At 37.0% G+C, this 23077-nt stretch overlaps 1 protein-coding gene and 1 long non-coding RNA gene across 2 annotated transcripts in view; one reads left to right on the top strand and one right to left on the bottom strand.

Moving 5' to 3' along the window:
- LOC126923947 (titin) overlaps positions 1 to 23077 on the top strand; it is a 239916-nt gene that overhangs the window by 76006 nt on the left and 140833 nt on the right. The window contains exons 45-54 of the mRNA XM_050739153.1: positions 338 to 3355; positions 4209 to 4428; positions 5764 to 6540; positions 7609 to 7794; positions 8670 to 9185; positions 10199 to 10296; positions 10393 to 10573; positions 10924 to 11001; positions 18392 to 18587; positions 18663 to 18853. Coding sequence (XP_050595110.1) covers positions 338 to 3355; positions 4209 to 4428; positions 5764 to 6540; positions 7609 to 7794; positions 8670 to 9185; positions 10199 to 10296; positions 10393 to 10573; positions 10924 to 11001; positions 18392 to 18587; positions 18663 to 18853 — 5461 coding nt within the window. The remainder of the gene's footprint in view (positions 1 to 337; positions 3356 to 4208; positions 4429 to 5763; positions 6541 to 7608; positions 7795 to 8669; positions 9186 to 10198; positions 10297 to 10392; positions 10574 to 10923; positions 11002 to 18391; positions 18588 to 18662; positions 18854 to 23077) is intronic.
- The window catches only part of LOC126916428 (uncharacterized), a 109995-nt gene that overhangs the window by 70841 nt on the left and 16077 nt on the right, over positions 1 to 23077 (bottom strand). The window lies entirely within an intron of this gene.

Here is a 23077-nt window from a genome sequence, read left to right as displayed (position 1 = left end):
TAACAACATTAATTTCGATATTTTAATATGACTTCTAAATTAAATCTTTTAACATAAGATCAAACTTACAACATAAAATAATTCATTAAAATTTTCTAATAAAAAATGTCAGAATCAAAGTTATTCTAACATTAAAATTTTCCACTAAAACATTTGCAGATTAGACTTTCATACCTTATCGATTAAACGCACAAACTAATTTCGTACATCGTGTAATATATTTAGGATCGACTTCGACTAACAAAATTCAGTATAACAACATTCTACGAGACTTACAAAACTAAATTAAAAAATTCTTCAAAGAAAACAAAGCATAAAGTCCTATATTCGTATTTAGTCCGACGAAAAGAAGAGCGAGGTTCCCTCTAGCAAACAATCGACAAGCGAACAAGTGACAACGACGAAAATTCAACCAATTCCACCATTAAAGACAACTCCCATCGTATCATCGGCGTCAATGGCCGAAACGACCAGAACGGTAGAAAAGATCGAGGAACCAGGATCCAGTATGAGTCGTTCAGAAATGTTCTCATCCACTGTCGAATCTCATCAAAGTCAATCGAAATCCGAACAAAAGTTCCACATGAAGCTAGAGCACAAGACACCAAGCGTCACGGTAGAACCGAAGAAAGAAGAGAAAACGATAATAAAAGAAGTAATTCGCGAAGAAGTAGACAAGAAGGGCTTCGAGCCAAAAACTACAGTGGTCGAAGAGAAAACGAAAATCGAAAACGAGAACATCGAAACTTCGACGATAGCCAAGAAAGACGCGTTGAGTTTCTTCGAGTCCATGACGAAGGAAACAGAGACAACTCCGAAAGGTCCGAAAGAGATGATAAAATTAGTCGACGACGCTGATGGTCACGAAGTCAAGGTTGGAAAATTAACAAAAAATTACGAAAGATCTACAACTTTCCAAGAAGTGAAGAAACCAGAACCAAAGCCTGCGGAGCTCCAAACTACGAAGAAAGCAGTCCACGAGATATTCACTAAATTAGAACAGGGTAGTACAGCTTCTCGTGGAGTGGACAACAAGCTGTTCGACTTCCCATACGAACCCTATAAACCACCGGTAGAGACCAAGAAGACAGTCGTGGAAGAAACAATGTCCTCGGGATCTTCTCTTCAAGGATCTGTAACCATGTCAAAGATGGAAAGCAAAATGGAAACTAAAATGGAGAGCAAGTCAGAAAGCTCAGAAATATTGATGGAGGGTTTTAAATTGGTACCAGAGCCTCCTCCAGAGATTGGTTACATGCCGAAGCCCGAAGAATTAAAAAAAAAACGCCCTGACGTGTCCATCAAGGCTAAACAGCTCCAAGAATCCTTCGACAAAACCCTGTCTCCTATAGATGCGCCTATCGGCGGTGTGAAGATTTTCCCTACGCCTTCTCCAAAGATTAGCGAAGTTCCGAAAGTGGCGCCAACCTTTTCTATGCCACCTCCGCCGTTTGAGCTCGAGAAGAAAGAGGTAATCGAAGAACCGTGCGTCAAAAAGGAAATTCACGAGAAGAAGGATTACGTGTCTTCGTTCAGAGCAGCGTCTCCGACTAGGCCTTGGTCATCATCGTCTGATGTGGAAACTAGGTCACACGTGTCTACGGATTTGTCAGAATACAGGTGTCAGTCAGCTGCATCGAGTCATCAGGAGATTCTTAGGTCTACTTCGCCTAAACCTTCGGCCGATGGATTGGCTATGGAGAAATCTTGGGCGAAGAAGTATGCTGATTCTACGAGAAAGTCTTGGCCCCCTCAGGAAGAGGCGAAGTTTAAACAGGAGTGGCAGACTCCTGGCGAGGATTTCAAGAGTACGCAAAGGGAGGTTAAGAGGGAAGTGGAAGAGATTGACGGTGGAATTAGAAAGACTAGTATGGAGTCGTCCAGCACTACAGAGAGGCGTTCGTGGAGCTCGAAACAGGAATCGATGGAGAAGATGTCGAAAAGAGCTCCGTCTCCACCTAAAATTCAACCAATCATTTATAACGCTGAAACCATCAAAGTGGATCATGTGGTGAATAAAATGGAAGAGAAGTCTTCGTACGAAAAATACACTAGTGAATTCGACACGAAGAAGTCAGAGAAATCGGAGAAGATGGAAGAGACATATTCAAAGAAATGGACAGGATCTGATGATCTGAAGGCTCCAAGTCTCGTCAGAAGTGTCGGACCACCAAAAGTACCAGTGGCCCAACCGTGTCGTGTAACACCAACTCCTCCAGCTACAGATCAGATTATTCTGGAACCAGGTCCTCCTCCGGAAATCGGATATATTCCGGCGCCAACGGTCAAAGAGAAGAAGATCGAGAAGATAGAGAAGTCCTTGGAAGTGTCGTTGGAGCATCAGCCAGCTAAAATTCCACCTGGAGGAATCAGAACTTTTCCTCCAGCTCCAAAAAAGGAAGAGCCACCTGCGTTGCCTCCTAAAGACGTTAGAATGACTCCTCCTCCTATCCCGGCTAAGACGCAAACACCTGTAGAGATCCTAGAACCGTTTCCATTTAAACCTTCTCCTCCATCTACGATAAAGACGACGAAAGTGCCACCTCCGCCGACTCCAACGAAATTTATCAAAAGCAGCTTTACTCAGGAAAGTGATTACGAATCGGACATGGATAGTTTGATGAAAGCAAAATGGAGGCCATACGAGAGCGACAGCGAAGAGCCACGTTATCGAAGAGTTCAGCCACCAGTGCCTAAGCAGCCGATTAGGCCAAGGTCAACCGAGCCTGAGCCACTTCCTCCATCTAAATTCGAGGTTCCCCCTGCAACCGTGGGCCCGCCTAGACCCGTGATCACCAAGGAACAGCAAGAGAAAGTTTGTAAGAAGACTACGACTTTTAAAAAGCAAGAGAAAGAGACGAAACAGCAACAACAGAAATATCAAGTGGTTCAGCCTCCACCGCAGATTGAATTGAAGCCTGGCTCTCCTCCTATCTATGTTCAACCAGCCACGAAGAGTCCAACGCCGAAAAGTCCACCTGGTAAGAAGCCAGAATCTCCGAAATTCAAAGTGAAGACGTTCCAACAGGAAAGTGGATACATGGCAGATACCGACGAGCCGTTCCAGCAGAGAAGTTCGATTCAATCGATGCAGAAAAGCTTCGGAAAGCACGAATCTTCGTCGTCGATGACCTCTCACACGGAGTCACGCACTTCGTATCAGGAAAGTCGATCGGAATATTTCGAGAGCAAAAGTTTCGATAGCCGACAGCAGCAACAGAAAAAGGAATCGTTCGTGTCACCTGTTCCTTCGAAACAGCCGACAACTCAGCCAGCCAGCGTTCAACAACGTAGCTCGTTCGTTGAAAAGAGCTACGCGTCCTCCGCGTCCCCGTCGAAATTCAGTTCTACGAAGGTTCGAGAAGTGTGCTTTCACTAGCTTGATGTGTATAGAGAGCAGGATGAACAGCGTGGAGTTGCTTGGATCGAAGAAATTCTTCTTTGTCTAATCGAATGAATCGATCATGTCTTTTTAACAAATGTCTTCTTTTAGCTTTTGTGTTGAGATAACAATTGTGTGTTAATTGCGATGCGTTTTTAACCAGTTTGTTATAGGTTTATACTTATCGTCTGAGAGTTGAACATACAGTTTGTTGCTTTGTAGTCCTCAATTGGTAAATACTTTGGTAGATTGTTACATTAGATTAGTATTAAACCAAAAAATATATTAGAGCGAAATGTTAAAAGATTTATTAAATCAGAGCAGAGATATAATATTAAAATAATATTAAATAGGAAGCGCTCTCTAAACAAATGCTAAAAAGATATCAAATATAAAACTCTGACCGAAATTTGCGACGTGAAAAGCTCCTAGTAGATTTTTCACTCCTAAAGTAATTTTAAACACGTTTTCTATATTTTATATAACATCAGAGTGAATCTTCCAAATTTGGAATGCCTTCGAATTCATTTTTGTTGTACAAAATGGTGGCAAATATTTGGTGTTCCATATAACAGAGTTAGTACGCCCCAAATCATACAATTGTGATACAAGTACATATATATTGGAGCATACATCAAATAAAATAGGACACAAAGATGAAAATTAATGAATAGTGGATAAGATGCAATATGTTACTTATTGAGGACTAATTGTACGTTTTTGTCTTTCTTGTCAGCATTAGCTAAGTATTGTCTTTCTTTCTTTTCTTTTTTTTTTCTTTGCGTGTTTGACATAATCGTACGAAAATGACTGTAATTTTTTCCAGGAAACAATTTACACCACGGATCAGTCGCAGAAGAAGCTAGAAACAGCAAAGAAGATCCTGCCACCCTCTCCGAGTCCTTCGAAATTCGTAAAGAGCGAATTTCGTGAAAGCGACTACGAGAGCGACTACGATGGCAGAATACCACCTCTTTGGAAACCACGGGGTTACGAAAGCGACGACCAGACTTTCAGACCCGTAAAACCAAGTCTCACTGGTCCAGGTATCTATAAATTCTAATGTAAACGACAACTTCCTATTATGGTATTATTCAAAGCTCGTTACACGAGCCTATTAGAAATTGTACATAGTATTATCGTTAGTAGTTTCTTCTGACGAATACAATATAAAGCTGCGTCTACATTATAGAGGGTAGTTTGAAGACATAACTCGATTATCTTAAATTTTAATTAATAATGACCTATTTAATATATATATATTTAATATGACTTTAATATGAGATTCTTTTAGTACAAAGATCAAAATCGTTTCTTGTATCGCATAATATCATTCAAAGGATCTTCGTCCCGTTTTTCAATTCTTTTCTTCTGAGTTTTTAAGGTCATATTTTCAGTTTGTCAAAGATAAACCCAATCCGTAATTTTTATTTTGTTATGTTCGTCTAATTCGTCTGCACATTTACCAAATGAGAGACATAAAAAATTATAAAGCATTGATAACGATGGTCTTTGGGAAACTTGAAACAAAGGGAACTAATAAAAGGTGTACTGCGATAATTATTTCATGAAATGATAACGAAAGATACAGTTTGATAACAGGATCTAAACGTACCAAAAACTTGCAGAAGGATTTGTTTTATTATGATACTGATTTATTACACCACGTAGATGCAGCTTGATATACATTGTATTGTCACATTGTACAAATGTTGGTTAAGGGAAATATCATTGTGAAAATAAGAATTGCTTTCCAACAGCGCCAGTAGAACAAAATCGACTGGCCGGTGTCGATGGGTCTCTCACTCTTTTACGACTTTTTTCCAGCTTACAACAAGTAGTCCTCCTGGCAAGCTTTCTTCCCTTCTCGTTGTTTACCTCGCAAGATAAGTTCTCCTCTCTTCCTGCTTCGCTTGCTTCTCTCTTTTCTTCTCGGCCACTCGAAGTACGTACTTGTGTTTACCCGCTTTTTCTCCGAATCTTTCTCCATCCATCTTCGTGGCTAACCATCTTCATCTTCTTCTACTTCGTCTCCATCGCCTTTGTTCTATTCTTCGTTGTTTCTTCACGCTGGTTTCACCCTCGTTTCAAAACACTGAAACTTCGTTTCACTGCTCGTGTCTTCGCTATTCACGATTTTACACAATCATTCATTTAAAAAAACCAAAAAAAAAAAAAAAACAAAAGAATCTATCAACATCGGATAAAGCCATCGAATAGAGGAAGCTCGATGATTCATCGAGAACTCGTTTAAACCAACGAGGACGATTCAACGACGCGTGAAACCGACGTCGTCACGACGCGCGACCCTTCTGTCCGCTTTCTTCACTACGTCGACGTCTCTCGATCGGGGTCACCCGGGAACTATTTTCTACCGATAGGCAAACCCAGGGAGCCTCGAACGCCGCTGATCGAGGAGATCTCGAAGAAGGAGCTCGAGAGAAAGGAGGAAAGAATCGCAACAACCACTCCGACCAAGCAGAAGACGGTTCTCCTTCCTGGTTCTCCGCCAGAAATCGCCTATGCACCACCTCAACCAACTTACTACGAAGCTCGATCTGGTATGCCTTTCCACAACGCGATCGGCACGGAAACCAAGAAAACAGTGAGAATGGACGAATCGACGGAGAACAGCAGAAGAATCGTTACGGTGGAGCAGACTAGTCGAGTGATTAAATTTGGCGACCAGAAACCATCGGCTGACTTCAGAAGCTTCGACACGACGCCTGATCAACGACACAAGTCGACGTTTAAAGTACCGACTCCGAAGAAGTTTGTTCAAGGTCAATTTAGAGAATCAGATTACGAGAGCGATATCGATACGCGGATCAAACCTAAATGGGCTCCAGCGGACAGTGACACGGAGGAACCACGGTACAGGAAGGTTCAGCCGCCTATGATGAAGGCGCCAAGGTCATCGAGTGCTCCGGTTAGACACGAACACGTGGTTTCGCCGTTGGAGTTTGACACTGGGCCACCTGTGATCAAGAGACAAACATCGATGACACAGCTAAGGGACGATAGTAGAACGAGAAGGATCGACTCACAGATGAAAATGCAGAAGGAAGTTAGCTCCAGGCAGGAGGATGTGCTGAAGCCTGGATCACCACCTGAGTTTGGTTTTATCTCGAGGAGCGACATGAAGAAGGCAGCCAATCGTAAGAATCACGTTGATGTCTCTGTTCTTGCGTATGCTTGCCGGCAGGGGGTTGCTTTGGGTGTTTAACGTTTGGCAGGGGTTCGTTTTGGGAATAGCTGAAGATCCATAGAAATGTTATATGTGGCCTATATCGTTGGGAGGACTGAGGAAGTAGATAAAACATTTTCTAAGAGGATTTATGCTTGATGAAAATTTATAGAATAATGTTAATCGTTATGGGTATATCTGACGAGTTACTATGATTTAATCAGAGCACGTGTCTAGTATATGTATTGTAGTATATGTATATTTATATGTATATATATATCTGTACTGTGATATTTACCAAGTTTGGGGATTCTTGTCGCTAATAACCTTACAGTTGACGCGACATTAACCATTCAAAAAGGGAATGACAATTTAGCAAACATCATTTATTAAGTAAGGATGCAGCGAAGCAAATTCTATTAACCCTCAATTTGGATTCTTGGATTATGGGTATCCACGATAGTTTAGACTGAAAAGAAAAGTTGCTCATATACTTTTGATGTATTGTTTTGTGCTTTATATTTTACGCGATAAAAGCTATCAACCTGTTAAGTTTATTGGAGACATATTTTCTACGTTTCGTTCATTGATATTAATCGTTTATTAATTGATCGTTCATTGATATTCGAAATATTGAAATAGTTTAGGTATACGAAATTATTTATTTTGTGAAAAGAGTTTATTTTCTGAGGTTTACAGCGAAACTAAATGGGAAAACTAGAGATCGTATAAAATCTAGAATACAAATGAGGATTAATTAAGATAAAGTAATGCAAGCAAAATTATCGTGCTTACCTATGATCCGACGATACTAATTGAAGATTAATCACCTTTCTCTATTTATTCGAGAATCGCGACTATTCAAATTCTTATCTTCGCCATCTTTTCATTCTGATAAATAATTCGCGGTTATCATCTTCTCTACACTCTAACTGTCTATCTTCCTCTGCGCGCTTGCTGAAAGTAAAGCAAAGTAAAGAAATATTTCGCTGGCGAGCTGTGTTGTCCCGTAACACAAAAAAATCTGAAACATCCGCAGACGTCGCGTCGCGTCACATGAGCGACATGACCAGCAGCTTCAAATCGAAAACCGAGAAATTCGTCAGCGACATCCAGTCGGATCTGAAGCAGGGCAAGCCGATCCTCAAGCATCCGATCGATAGCCGAGCCAGCGATGGCGACGAGCCCAGAACTTACAGAGAGGAGTCACGACACTCGGAACATGGTAATTTAGACTCTATAGTAATTCAATTATACGATATAGTATAAATAATAGATGCACATCTTATGGCTAATTTCATTGAAAATAGTATCTTTTGTCATTGAAATACGTGTATAGTTAATTGTTGTATTTTATACTTTGAAACTAAACAAGCGTTTGCTTGAAATTATTAGAACTTCAGATTTTATTGTAGTTTAATTCCATGACATAATTATATAGTTTATCATTGAAATACGTGTATGGTTAATTGCTATATTTTATACTTTGGAGCTAAACAAGCATTTGCTTGAAATTATTAGAATTTCAGATTTTATTGCAGTTTAATTCTATGACATAATATACAGTTTATATCGCATTGCATTGAAAATAGGATCTTCTACTATTGAAATATATAAACAATTAAATACTGTATCTTATATTTAATAATCACGTAAGCATTTGCTTAAAAATTATTACAAGTTTCGACCTAATAGAGTTATATAGTATGTATATATATAATTGTACATTTATGTAGTATAGTTATATAGTATAGTTCATAATGCATTCCATTGCGAATCCAAAGTCGAGAAATATTCTGCTGTCACGAGGCAGTTACTTGATTGCACAGAAAGTTCAAAAACATCGTTTCTATTCAGAGATATAATTTTACAAACTCCGAAACAGCTAGAGAAATGATGTATCATAGTATCATAGTAAAGAAATCCCAGCGAATACTCGTCTGTCTCAAAGAAGAGATCTTCGAGAGGCAGAAAAATTATTACAAAGCAGCTTCTATTTAACTTGATCGAACATCGATAATATCGCCGCTTATAAAAATATCAAAACAAAACCATCGCAAAGAAACATCTTCAACCAACAAAAATCGCAAAAAAACACAGGAACGAAGCAAATCGACCCAGACACCGGGCTGATATACTTCAAGTACGACTTTGGCTACGAGTTCGGAATCGTGCTTCCCGGGGAAGGCAAAAGAACAGTCAGCAGTACTAACAGAACGATCCAAGGCCAACGACGAGCCAGCGACATCGAGGTACCCATCGTTCACGAGTTCACTACGAGGAAAGAGAACGGTTTCGCGAAGAGAAGCAGTTCTACGGCGTCTTCGACGCGACAGAGCAAACCAGCTGGCAAATTTGGCACGTCGAAGACGGTGAAATGGGAGCCAACGTCGGAGAGCGAGTTCTCGGAGGCGGAGGACATCAGAAACGCGAGAAAGAGGCATCAAGAGGGAGGAAGCACGATGGCGCCACCTAGTCTCGTTATACCTTGTTCGCCATCGCCATCCAGATGGGATCACACGACGCCCAGTCCGATTTCCCTGAGCCCAAGCTTACCAAGTCTCTCCCCCAGATACAGTAGCGCTACAGGACCACCCAGCAATGTCGACTCAGCAGGTATTCGCCTGCTTCTGCGACGATTGCATCGATAACGAACTATTATCATCGCATTTGTTTAGCATCCGCAGCTTTGGATACTTTTGTTTCTTGGTCATTTGTGTACCTGCAATTTTTTACTTTGCCTCCGCACGTATTTGTATTTTCGGGTTTGCTGTATTTTGCACTTGACGTGGTTTGGCACAGAGTGTAATTTATGACGCTTCGCGTAAGTTTCTGAAGAACAGCGATTCGAAAGCTTCGTGCTCGATGGAATTTATTTGGCGGAAACACGATTTACGTTGTTGACTTTTGGCAGAATAGCGACACAGTTGTAAGAAAGTCAGTTTTATATTGATAAAGAAATTTCTCGTAAATTGCAATTAAATTACTAAATAACGAATGTCAGGAACGAAGTAGGTTTCAGTATATTTTAAGCGCAAAGAAACATTGCTAAATATTATTAATACAATAAATTTCTGTGAGATCTGTGGCTCACATGTAACTCAACATTTATATTATTTCATTATCCACCTGTGTCGTTATTCTTCGATTTGCATTTGCTGGAAAAAAGAGAGAGTCGAATATTTATGCATTCACCCTCATTTGGTATGTTAATGGAGCGTAACGTTTTTTCGAATTGCTTCAATCCAACGTTGTTTTCATGTTTGCTTCATGCTGTTTCCTCGTTTCTGAAGAATTCGAAGTTTATTCAATCTTCTTGTTCATTGTGTTCTCTCGCTTTAAACAAATTTTATGTTTGTTTGATATGCTTTCCTATCATTTTCTGCCGTATACGCGTACCTTCTCCGATTTGATTTCTTCCGCAGCTTCTTACATTTCCATTGCAAGTATTATACGTACGAAAGATTTCTGCCTCTTCTTTCTTTCAATCCGCTTCCGTTTGATACACTATTTTTGGCTTCTACCATCGCTTAAATTTAAAGATACCATCAATATACTTTTTCTACCATACCAAGCTATAGATTAAATGTGTTTAAATTACTCTAATTAAATCTGGCTGATTATTCTAGGATCACCATGGCCAACTACTAATGGAGTGGCCTCGAGTAAAGAAGTAATTCAGCCTTATCTAGAGATACTACCGAAAAAGGCACCTCTATTCATCACGGTAACTTAAACAAGACACTCTATACGAACAAACGTTTAAACAAACCGTTTTCTTATTGTTTAAGAGTCGATCGATTTATGTGATCAAAAATTTTAGCCACTGAGAGATATCGCGGTGGTGAGCGGACAAACAGCGAGATTCGAATGCATCGTTCAGGCTGAACCACAACCGAACATCCTCTGGTCTAAGGATGGCAGGATCGTCGAGAATTCATCGTGTTACGAGATTCATTATCGTAATGGCGTTTGCCGTTTGACCATAGTGCGAGCTTTTCCCGGTATGCAATTATTATCATAATTAAAATTACGTTTTTATTTTACGTTACAGTAAAATCGTGTGTAATAGCCCCGTGAAGCTGTAACAGTAGCAAAAAGTAAAGTTTTCTGGCTTTTTCTAGCCTCTATTGGACGTTTAGTTCTACCTTTGGTAATTAAACAAATTTTCCCCTTATATTGGACTTTTAATTTCGTTGATAATTGATTAATACAATAAATAAAATTCGAATGGGAAAATATTGTGAAACGTTGATCGTGTTACGAGATATTAATAATAGTATGATTTACATATATTTTAGAAAATTGTATATCAATTCTTCTAATAAAAGAAATCTCTTTTTCTTCTTTTCAGAGGACGCTGGCACTTACGCGTGCACTGCAACGAATAGCTTAGGTTCGACAGTAACTTCCGCCACCTTGCAGGTGCCAGGTAACAGACGATCAGTATACGCGCCTATTTAATTATGGTCGAGAAGGGATTAAGCAAAAATAAATAAAAAAAAAAAGCGCAACGTAATCTAATACAAAGGTGGTGGAACATTGAGCCTCTAGCTTCAGCCAAACTTCATGATTCGCGGTCGTTTCGCTTAATCGATCCTTTACAATCTCTAAAGAACATCGAACAAACGAATCAACGAATATTTTTCTATCTATAAAATCAAGCAAATTTCAATCAAGATGACATTATTCAAAATCGCAATGATACGAAAGATACAATGCCCGTGATAAGATAAATAAAATTATTTATAAATGAAAAACTATCAATAAGCGGGCACGAAGAAAATTATAAATTAGTATTTAGAGCAATAATATTCTGCCCTTCGAAGGGTGCGAGTCATTTTTCTCTTTTTTTTTTGCATTTTGTACGTACGTAAAAACAAAACGAACGATTTTACGACAGGGGCGAGGAGAACTAGTCAACACACAAATAGTGAGAAGTTGAAGAAAAATTCGCGAACGCTGGTGGATACGCTTTTTCGTTCTTCCTTTTTATCTTTTGTTCTTTTATCAGCGCGTAGTGAGCTTCCTCGAATGCATTTTCTGTCGTTGTTGCCGTGGAACGATTTGAACACGCTTTAATAGTAAGTCGTTTCTCTCTGTCTATTCTATTCTATCTCCTTCTTTCTTCTCTACTACCCTAAGTATTTCCTTTATCCTTCCTCTTTCATTCTCGACAACTTTTGTCCTATCTTATTCTTTTTATTAAGCATGTAGCATACGTATTTATAAAGATTCTTCCGTTTTTCTTCTTTTTCTTTCCTTTTTTTTCTTTTTTTTTTTGAAACTTTTTCGCCTGCCCTGTCATAGATTAAAATCGCGGTAATTTAAAAGAAATTGCTACTAAATAATAATAAAAAAAAAAAAACAAATTGAAATCGAGAAAACTAAACTTTGTATGAACGCGATATTATTTAAAAAGCAGACGAAATTATAGATGTTGAAAGAGCGATGAAAAGTTAGTTTCCTAAATAATTGCAAATGGAATATTTACTTAACAATTGTTAAAATATCGTTTTAAGATTTTAAATAAATTCAATTTCAAATGTGAAACACCGTGATTCTCTACGAAACAGATGCTAGTCAGTTTATCAAGCTACTACACTCAAGCGACAGAATTATTTATTAAACAAACGAGAACCGATAATATAGAAAAGGTTCCGATCATCGAGACGTAATTTTCTTTGAACTATAGTCCGAGATATAGCATTATTTAAAACGCTTTGTTGCTCAGAGTGTTTCGAAATACAGGAAACCGTAAAATAGATTCGCATAGATATATTGTTATCATACACTGTCATTCATCGCAGCAAGCAATTTATTGGTATACTGTGTAAATAAACGTGTGCTTCCTCTGCAATACAAAAAAGAAAAAACTTGGGTATTATGGTGTCACGAATTATTTTCTCATTCCCTTGTTCCTCTCTTCCTCTTCTGTGTTTCTCTGTTTCTATGGCTGATTGTTCTTTATTGGCAAGGGTGCGATTTTGATACGGTGCTGGGACAGAGCATCGATGATGGTTATGACGCGAAATGGTAGGTGTTTCTGCTAATGTAATTGGGTATCAGCATGACATAGTTTTAAGCGGTGAAGCAATTAACACACGTTCGTTCGTTTCGAATTCATTTGATCTAGAATTTAATTCCATTTAATTTATATAACCGTAAATTATATTTAATATTTTGGGTAATTTGTTCTAATATCGTGACGAATAGAAAAATATTAGAAAAATGATGGATATTTTGGAAATAAAAATTATTGCTCATAATGTATAATCAGAATTGTATTTAACGCGTTGTAAAATTTGATTCAACAGAAAATTGACACGATTACTATTATTTAGAAATTAAAAATTATTATTCAAGATTTAATTTCATCCAATTTATGTAATCGGAAATAGAATTGAAAAAATTAGAGAAACTATTGATATTGGAAGATTTAAAATTATTGTTCAAGACGTTGGACGAAGTAAATGTTTTGAAATTTTAGAAACATGCGTGGTTATAAATTATAGGAGAAATATTTGTAAGGAAAGAAGAATCGTCTTACTATATTATACCATGTTGTATTTATACCGTAGAATTGAGACGTTGTTATAAAATATTGCAACAGATAATACAGATTTGCACAGCTGTATTTATTTTTAGTCTTTCATGATTTTCTGTACACTTCGCAGTCATTACATACTGTCAATCGCATAAAAATGTCACCTTGTATTCTTCTAATCGATTTACTTAGATCGAATTAACTTTTCGATAGAGAATAATTAAACGCGCAAATAAATTAATAACTTCGTGAATCGTTGCTTGAGAAAAATGTTAATTATATACAATAAGATAGTTGACATCATTCCGCTATTTTTATTGAAGAAATATTCCTGAAACCTTCAGCCAGTGATCGACACTGGCAAAAACTGCACGATCATAAATTTTGTCTGGTTACGCGAGACGTATCGTAAATAGCAACAAATCAATCAGTCACGATATTGAAATCAATCAATGAAAATTCATTCCAACGTATTGCTCAACCACGATGTACATTTATCACTCAGCAGTGCTCTTAAACTTTTGAATCTTCTGTCTTACCAATCCACAAGTACCGAAATATCCAATCATGAAACGATAATCGAAAATAAAATCTATATATCTGTATAATTAAATAAAATCTGAACTGGCAATAAAAATTCGCAAAACTCGCGCACAGATATTTTGTAATTACGAATAGTGAGAAACATTAAGTTGTCCGCAAAATTTCTTTCGTTTCATAAGGCGATAATGGATGAACAATAATTTCCGTTTTATATTATTTTATTGAATTAGGTATGATCCATTTCGTTCTGTTTCTATTATTACGTTCGTGCATAATTCAATAAACATTGTGCGTCTATTATTTCCTTATAAAACGAAAGAAACTTCTCGGACAACCTGATACTTTCGGATCAAATAAATTCGGGCGTCATTTCGAAAAAGTAGTAATAAGAAAAATAATCAGCTTGCGATTACGTTAGCGGCACGTAAATTCCCGTTTCCGTGTTATTTTACTTGGTATACGTAGAAAATTCTTGTGAAAAGGGAAAGGGCGGGGAACGTTCGAAAAAATAAAGCGTCGCGAATAAACGGGACGTTCAATGCCGCAATAACGTATCGAAAAGCATTGTTCCGCCTTGTTCTTGTTGCACGATTAGTCATACGTATTTCAGGCACCCACTTATTTTCGGAAAGCAAAAGAAATATGTAGAGCGCAGCGACGCTGTTAGCGAATGTTAGCATTCGGGGGTTACTAACACTAGCGCGGATGTTTGCACGCCGTGTACGCTTGTTAATTGAGCTTTTCTTTAATCACTCGCATCACGGCATCGTATATATTTGGCCCAGTGAAATGAAATCCTGGCGCGAATATTTTATGCAGCCTCGACGAAGCAACGAAAACGAGACGATTTTTAGGTAAATGGATATTTCAAAGCAGAAGACGATGATTAGTTTATAATTAACATCCAGAATAATTAGGTTGTTTTAGAGATCATTGTGTGTATTTTTGTCGAATATCAGAGAAAACAAAAAAAAAAAAAAAAAATGAAAGAATGATGACTGGTTTCGTAATTCATAGTCAGAATATCAGGTTGCTTGAGAAAATCCAAAGTCCACTTTGATTGAAAAGAAAGTCCACTTTTATTGAGTATTAAACAAAAGCGTTGGTTTATAATTGACAATTTTAAACGTGTGAACTGTATTTTGAGTATAAAAAAAAGGGAAGGATGATGATAATTGGTTTGTAATATATAGTCAAGATAGTTGAACTACTTTGGACATTTTTTTCGTATCTTAAAGGTAGTTAGGTCGTTTGCAATTGATAATCAGAATATTTAAATCCTCTTGAAACGGGATATATTTTCTTCAATTATTTACTTAATTATTATTTACGAAAATGGACATACACGAAGAAAGATAAAAGAAATGATTTTCGTTCCTCGAAACAGAATTTTCTTCGAAGTAGCGGCAACAGGTGAATTTCATTTTTGAACGGAATTTCTAATCTGGAACCGTTCTTCGGAGAATGTGTCTAATTTTAAAGTCAGCAGCGTTAGACATGTCCACGTATATTTATATGTAACATTGTCCGCAAATTTGGAAACACTATTCTACTGCTCTGCTTCGAATTTCGTAACGCATACATACGTAATACGTATATAAAGCAGGATATTGTTACGTTGGAAAATGATGAAATTTACGAGTCTATCGCGAAACATTGCGTAATAATATTCACTATCGAGTTCGTAAACTAAAGAAGTAAAGAACCGATCGAAATCAGATATGTTCGAGGTGTCAGTCGACATATTTAAAAACATCGTTCAATCGAAAAGTTATTTAAAAAAAAAAAAAGCAGAAATTAAGAGAAAAGAAAAATAATAGCAAAATATGAGTCAATAAATCGCGTGAATTAAAATGAGACGAAACGGTAAATATATTTCCGAGGGGAAAATTAATATTTTTGGAAGAAACGAACACACGAACGTTCGTATGCAGGATGAACAGGCTGTTGGATGATGCGGTATGAAAATAGACGGTAAGGTAATCCCGGAATGCGATGGAAAATATGAGTCGACGATCCAAGAATAAACGAGAGAAAAACAAGCGGTTACGATTGTTAAAGATCTCGGTACTATTTCTCTTTTCTTTTTTTACAAAAAACGCGTCATAGCTGTTCGTTCGTTCGTGATATTAAATCGCCCGTTCGACGAATCATTGCGCAATCTTTGCCACTTCTAGTACGATTTACCAAGATTTTTCACGAGAAACGATATTTGAATTTGATGGAAGGCACCGATCGTTTTACTCAAAATCAAATATTCGCAGAATGGGCTATTAATTGATTTTCAATAAAAACTATTATTCTCGTTACTTACATGCATATTTGTTCAAATCTTTTTAACGAGGTTCTCCAAAATAATGTCATTTTTTATTTAGTATCTAACTCCAATATTATATCATATTACATTATACAAATATCGTAATTTTGCAATCAGCTTTGCTTATCTCTTATCGTTGCAAAACGATGTAAATAGTTCTGTCCATTTGCATGGAACATTCCATATAATTAACTTGGATCTTCGGATTTCCATGTAAAAATCATATACCAAGGCTTTAGACAACGCATAATCGCAAAGTTATTATTACGTCATCTTTCTAACAATATTTACCACAATCAAATTCGTACAATTTATTAGGTTGTCCGAAAAGTCTTTTTCTTTTACAGACACGTCTTTTATAACGACGCATCTTTATACAAACGTGAAACCTAATCTGTCGGACGTTGTAATCTTTATCTTGATAGAACAAAATGAATCATACGTAATTCGATAAAATAATATAAAACGAAAAATGTCGTGCATCCATTATTTTCTTATAAAACGAAAGAAACTTCTCGGACGACCTAATACCTTGTTCCAAAGCATCGTTTCAGTCGACAAATGAACGATGCAACAAAACCGGAAGTCATTGTTCGAATTACCAAACAGAAGCAATCTTTCGTTTAATCATTTCGCACGGAATCCAACAAGACGTAATAAGACGAGATTGCAGGTCTCCGGAGGTTTGGCATGCAACAGTAGCCAAAAATAGTGCTGGTTCGACCAAATTTTACGGAGAAGCTCGTTGATCGAGCGGAAGCATCGTCGCATTCTTTCCATTCCTTCGTTCGATCCGTAATTAGAAACAAATCAAGAGAATCCAGAGATAAACACGATGAAACCGATAAAAGTCGATAAGTTGCAATTCTTTTTGGAGATTGTTCGTTTCTGCTTTATTTTTTTTCTTTTACTAGAAAAAAAAAAACGTTACATTCCGTTGATGTAACGTTCGTTGGCACACTTCCTATCAACTAGGACATTGACATTTAAACAGCTTTGGAGAAGCATTTATCTCGCTCATTCTGTTATATGGTTATTGATCGCAGTCGCTGGTAAATTTAATGGCCCATTTGACACATTCCAGTCGTAGATTCTTTTTATAGCTGTCCTTTTGTATTGCCACCGACAGGTGACCTGGATTTTCATTGTATTTGGCAGATATTTATTGCTTTTCTTCTGGCTTATGGTAGTTGTTTGCTACGGATCATGCAACTTCAATAATGTACAATCACGCGTTTAACGTTATTTAACTTGACCTTTTCTCAACTTTAATACTCGTTTTCTCTTTAGGAAATTCCTAAATAATTCTACTGTTACGTTCAGAGTGGATTTTATGTAACATTTACCTTTTAATAACAATATAATAAGATTATTTCGGTATATTTCCATTTCGTTGAAAGCTCTTCAAACAATAATATATTTATTTACAATGAAAAACTTGTTAAATCGCGTAATACTTTGATAAATGGACTGTTGATGTTCTTTGAATCTTTGTGGATAAACCTAATGAAACTAGAACCTACGTACAGATTGTGTTTCATCCACTAAATGTTATAAACATCGCTGTACTATACTAATTTAGATATTTTATACATTTCTGCACTCTGTCTATTTTTATACCCTTCTACTTGTGATGAATAATTATAATAAAAATTCACAGTGTACTAATAAGCACTAAAAATATAAATAATTATAATAATAATGCATCTTCGTGTTAACACTAGAACTACCGATAGTTAACACGAAGCTATTTTTACCAAAACAGTGAAAGTGACTGGTCTTTAAAAAATACGTAATAATAGAATATTTTTATATTTATTGATTTATTACTTTCTTACAGAAACAATTCCATGTTACGTAGCACATTTTTGGTATTATTAATCCATTTGGGACCATGATCCATAAACGAGGATTGACACATTTATAAAATTGTAGAACCAGTCATTTTGGTTGGTGTGGTATTGCTAGTGTTGACATTTAGCGATCTAGCGATCGATCCGGAATTTTCCTGATAACTGATTTTCATCATATTTAATGATACGCAGTAAAAATTGTAAAAACGTGTGCGAAGTTGTAGAAAACGAGGAAATTGATTAATTGGGGTTCGATGAACAAATTGCAGGAGCCTTTAACACTTTGACAAGTACCAATCATTTTGGCTGGCATTGGTATAAGTAGCCTTGATACAAAATTATTTTCAGTTTGAATACATAGAAAACAAAATAAAACTCATCATATTATTCTTTTAGTTATCGTTGCGAAGATCATTACATCATTGCGGAAAAAAAATATAACACGAAGTAGGAATTTGAAAATAAAATTGAAAAAGCAGTCAATTTCACTGGTGTGGTAGTTCTAGTGTTAATTAAAATCTGTTAGCAAGCCGATATAGTAAACGTTGTAACGTAATTTCAGGAGTACCTTCGCCATTCTATGGGACATATCGGGACCAAAACATCGGCGAAAGAGCGATCGAGAGTTCGCCCAGGTACGTAGCTCTGAGGGACCTGTTTCTACCGCAAGAAAACTACGTGAAAACGACACCTATGAATCGTCAACATTCAACGCGACACGATTCTTCTGTCGCGTGCAACTTGATCGCGGATCGCAGGTAGACTCCGATCGATCGAATCGATCGATACAGCGAATACCACGGAGAGACTAATCGAGACGTTGTTTCATTTAGTTATCCAGGTGGCAGCTATCGCGAGAGACGAATTACGGCGGAAGAATGCGACCAGATAACAGAACGAAACGTGATAGCGCGACGACTCGAGTATTCCGATTTCGAGGCGGACGATTCGTTTCACGATGATTTCTGCTTCGATCGCGAATATTCCCGTTACACATCGTCGAAACCGAGGCCAACAGAAAAAGGTAAGTGCCGTTCATTTTTATTTGGCGACTATATGAAGGAAATGCGATAATGTGGTTCCGGTGAATTTTCAAAGTTGCTACTTTTCCAATTTATACCATTTTTACGGTAGTTAAAAAACGATGCTTTAATACAATACAAAAGAGAGGTGGTTCGTCAGGTTCTGCGATGTTAGCTTTCTAAAAATAGATGATACATTGACGAAGTGTTATACAAAACCAACGGTATCGTGAATCTTGCGATTATCGATGTTTTTGAAAATGTTCAACAGGGTGACAAATATATAGATACATGCGTTTAATCTAAAAAGCAAATAAAAATGTAATATTGTCGCTGTAAGATTAATCGGCATTGTGTTGAAATTTAAGATCGCGTCTCGATAAGATCCGAAGAATCTGATTCATCTTGTTTCTCCCGTGTGGCCTTTATTCGATATTTCCTGATTTTTATTATATCTGATTGCCAACAGTTGGATGTACTTTTTGTGGCTGCAGTATTGTATCTTTAGAAGTTGAGCTGCTGCTAAAAGATTTCTAATATTATTTTAGTGATTAATAGAAGAATAGGACGCTTGTTTAGAATATACAGCCATTTAGAAACAGTTTCTGCGAATTAGGTTTTTACCAAGAGGTTTCCAGTCTGTTTCTAGTGATCAACAAAACAGCAGACATTTTTACTTTCCATAGTCTGATCTGCAAAATGAATGACATCTTTTTACGGTTCCGAATCTTTGCAAGTCAGACTTTTGATTTTTAAAATACGTCTTTCGTCGATTTTAAAAAGCAGGACAGTTCTTAAGAAGGTAACTTCAAAGCCTATTCTAAAGAAGATGATTCTTAAAAATAGCATGTCCACCTAACTTCCGCGTGAAATTCTAAGATATTTTCTATTAGTAGCCTCACGGCTATAAAGTAAAGATCCAAAATTTTACCTAAACCAATATTCCTCTTTGTTTCTCAAAATTCTCCAGTTACGCTCAATCTCATCGTCACAGTTTCTGCTCTACCAATTACCAGCCGCTAAAATCTACCTCGTGGTCGCCGCAAAAAGAGCGAGTCGAATTCAGCGGTCCAAAAATACTTTCGAAGCCACTCACCGAGTTATACGTATTCGCGTAATCCTTCCTTTTCCCTGCCTCTTAAAATCATAATAACGAACCGCTAATAATTCTAAGAAGCGAAAATTTCAAACAAACTCTCACACCCACGTTTGCAATCAAACAACGTCCACCATCGTTAACCCGTCAACCGCGACACCGAAATCGCGTCTACTTGTTCCCTTAATTTCGACGAGCCACGCCATTCTCGCGTCGCGTATTTTGCATTGCGTGAAAGGTCCCTTTGTGACAAACCTATACGAGACATTCAGTCGCGGCCAAAAATAGATGGACAAAAATAGCGGGAATAGGTATCGATGAAATTCCATTAAATATGGCTCGTTTGCGCAAAGTTGTAAACTTTCGATGTTTCTTAAATTCGATGTTTTTGTTAAATTTCGATTATTTGCTAAATAATTCGTGTACCCTAAGGATATACAAGTTGTCCTAAGAATCGCGATACAGTCGATAATAGAACGATGCTACGTGGAAGAAAAGAAATCGGAAGTGTGGAATAAAATTATTTCGCACGAGCCAAGTTCAAGTGTTATATTTGACATATGTCGAAATTCAATTTTCTCGAAAACGAAACTTCTACGAACCAATTTTATTCTACGGTTTTCATCTGTTCCTCACGTAGTATCATCGTACTATCGACTGTACCACGATTGCTGAGCTACCCTGTACGATAAATGAAACTTAATTGTACGTAAACTCGATATCCACTTCCATTACCTGTCCATTTATTTCTGTCTCTAATTGTAAATTTCGTTCGTGAATTTGTACCGGAAAATATTTTGTACAAAAAAGGTATGAAAATCGTCCGCTAGATTGCAGAGGGTTAAGCGTTGTGTAACAAACATAGACCGCTGAATTTCGATTCGTCGGCTCGCGGCAAAGACAAGGGAGCGTTTCAAAGGCTCGTCTAATTGGCTAACCCAGATTCAGGGTCCTTCGGACGATTACTCGCGGTCGTCCGCGAAAATAGCATTCGACGTGCATACACGCGAGACCAGGTGGGTATCCTCCGTTGATTCCACACGTACAGGAGACAGAATGTGTGCAGAGTACACGAGTTTTTGGTGGTGAGGCGGACGTTGAATCATAGACTGGCCACCCCTCGAGTCACTTCGCCCCCAAGAGGCCCTCAAGAACCGAAATAGACGCGTCGCTATGCGCTACCTTGGCGAAACGCGGTGATTCACTGGTGACCCATCTTTCGAGAGATCCAGCGATCGCCTGTGTTGTCGATCGTCGAGAATTTCGAACTTTAGGCTTTTTATTTTTTTTTCTTTTTATTCTTATTTTTATTCGTTCGTTCTTTGTTGTACTTTGCCTGGCTCTCCTTTGAAATAAAGGGTGGTTTACATCGTGGCGATTCAATCGATAGAAATTTGCTATTTCTTACATCAAGTTCTCATTCGTTTGATTATTTGGAATTTTTCAGAAGTTTTGATTCTTCTTACCGTATACAGTTTGCTTGAAGCGCGTTGCAAATGGTACAGCTCCATTTTTTCTAATACTAAATTTTCCTCCATGATTCATCCGTTTAGCGAATTATCCTTTGAATTTCTTTCGTTTTTTATATCAACCGAATACTGCATAAATGAATCATAGCTTCCATTAATCCGCGTATTCTCAAATTACCTTTTAGTGACATTCTCTAAAATAATACCATTCCCCGTGTAGTATTTAAATTCAGTGTATTAATTAAATTTAAGTATCATGGCATACACTGTAATTTTACAGCCATCGTTCTGGAAAAATTGTGATTCTTCTGGAAGATTATTGCGATTGTGTTTAAAATGAAAAATTGTCCTTTCCTTTGTAAAATATTTTTAGTATTTTTCGAGGTATTTCTGGTTACATTTTTGATCGGCTGATTTAATCGGTTACATGACCCACGCGTTTCAGTTGCTTTATATCAGAATACGTAACTGTTATACATATGATTCACTGTATGAACTAACGTTAAAGCAATTCTGAGAAACAAAATATTTTCGTTCCACAGTACATATTTCCTTCGAGTGGTCGATTGATACAAATATATTCGTTAACGATCAGCTAGATAAATATATAAGATTAATCGCACTGTTCGCATGTAACATCAAGAAACAGATTTCTTTATTTCCAATTTATGAGCTATGATTTCCAGTTTTTCATACATTTGCAATGCAGATTATTCTTAGCTACATACGATCAATTTGATTCTACGATAGAAACTGAAGCGACTTGTAACATAGCTTTCTGCATAGAGATAAAAAAGTCCACTTGTTAGGTGAAATACGTGGTTGAGTGGTCGCAATAAAAGCTATCTATATAATTTTGTTAAGCGCAACGGTGCAAATACAGTTTGTACTACTTAGTTTCGATGACTTGGCTCCAGTACTTTTAACGATAAAGATCATATAATTTTATAGAATGATACAGATATTTTCTATGTTTATATTAAAAGTTATACACTCGTTAAATGTGTACAAAGACAAATATGTCTATTATTTTAATCAATATTCTTAATCTGTGTCTAAGAAACTATGATCTATTCTTCGTAGCAAAATACTCGTATTCATCAACGCGTGAATTTCAAGAACAAGTGGAAACAAGAAGCAAGGTAATAACGTTTCTCGAATATTTTGAATATATCTCTGATTTTGATTGCCAGTTTCTGGCATCCTAGCGTTAGATGTAACACTTAACGAGTTACATATCCTGAAGGCCAGAAATAAACGAAACAGAATCCAAGTCGTCTACTCGATCTTCGCTTAAAGATACAAAGAATGGAAATATCAAAGTTATTCGGACGAATTATGCCATGTGTACAGATATTAATTACCGTCCAAAGTCTTAAGACTTAAACGAAAGTAAATGAAATTAAAACCCTGTTACCTCAGGAGAGCCTTTACTTAGAGTTAGTCAAAAATCTATGAAGATAAAGAAGATTATCATTGATGTCTGTAGCAATAATTTTATATTGGAATTATTATTAGTTAGGTAATAGTTAAAAATAATAAGAATGTTAGTAGTAAACTTAAACGAAATTAAATGAAATTAAAACCCTATTACCTTAGGAGAGCCTTTACTTAGAGTTAGTTAAAAATCCATGAAGACAAAGAAGATTATCATTGATGTT

The sequence above is a fragment of the Bombus affinis genome, chromosome 1 (assembly GCF_024516045.1).
Source record: "Bombus affinis isolate iyBomAffi1 chromosome 1, iyBomAffi1.2, whole genome shotgun sequence".
NCBI classification, from domain to species: Eukaryota; Metazoa; Arthropoda; class Insecta; order Hymenoptera; family Apidae; genus Bombus; species Bombus affinis.
This window is presented reverse-complemented; position numbering and strand designations above follow the sequence as displayed.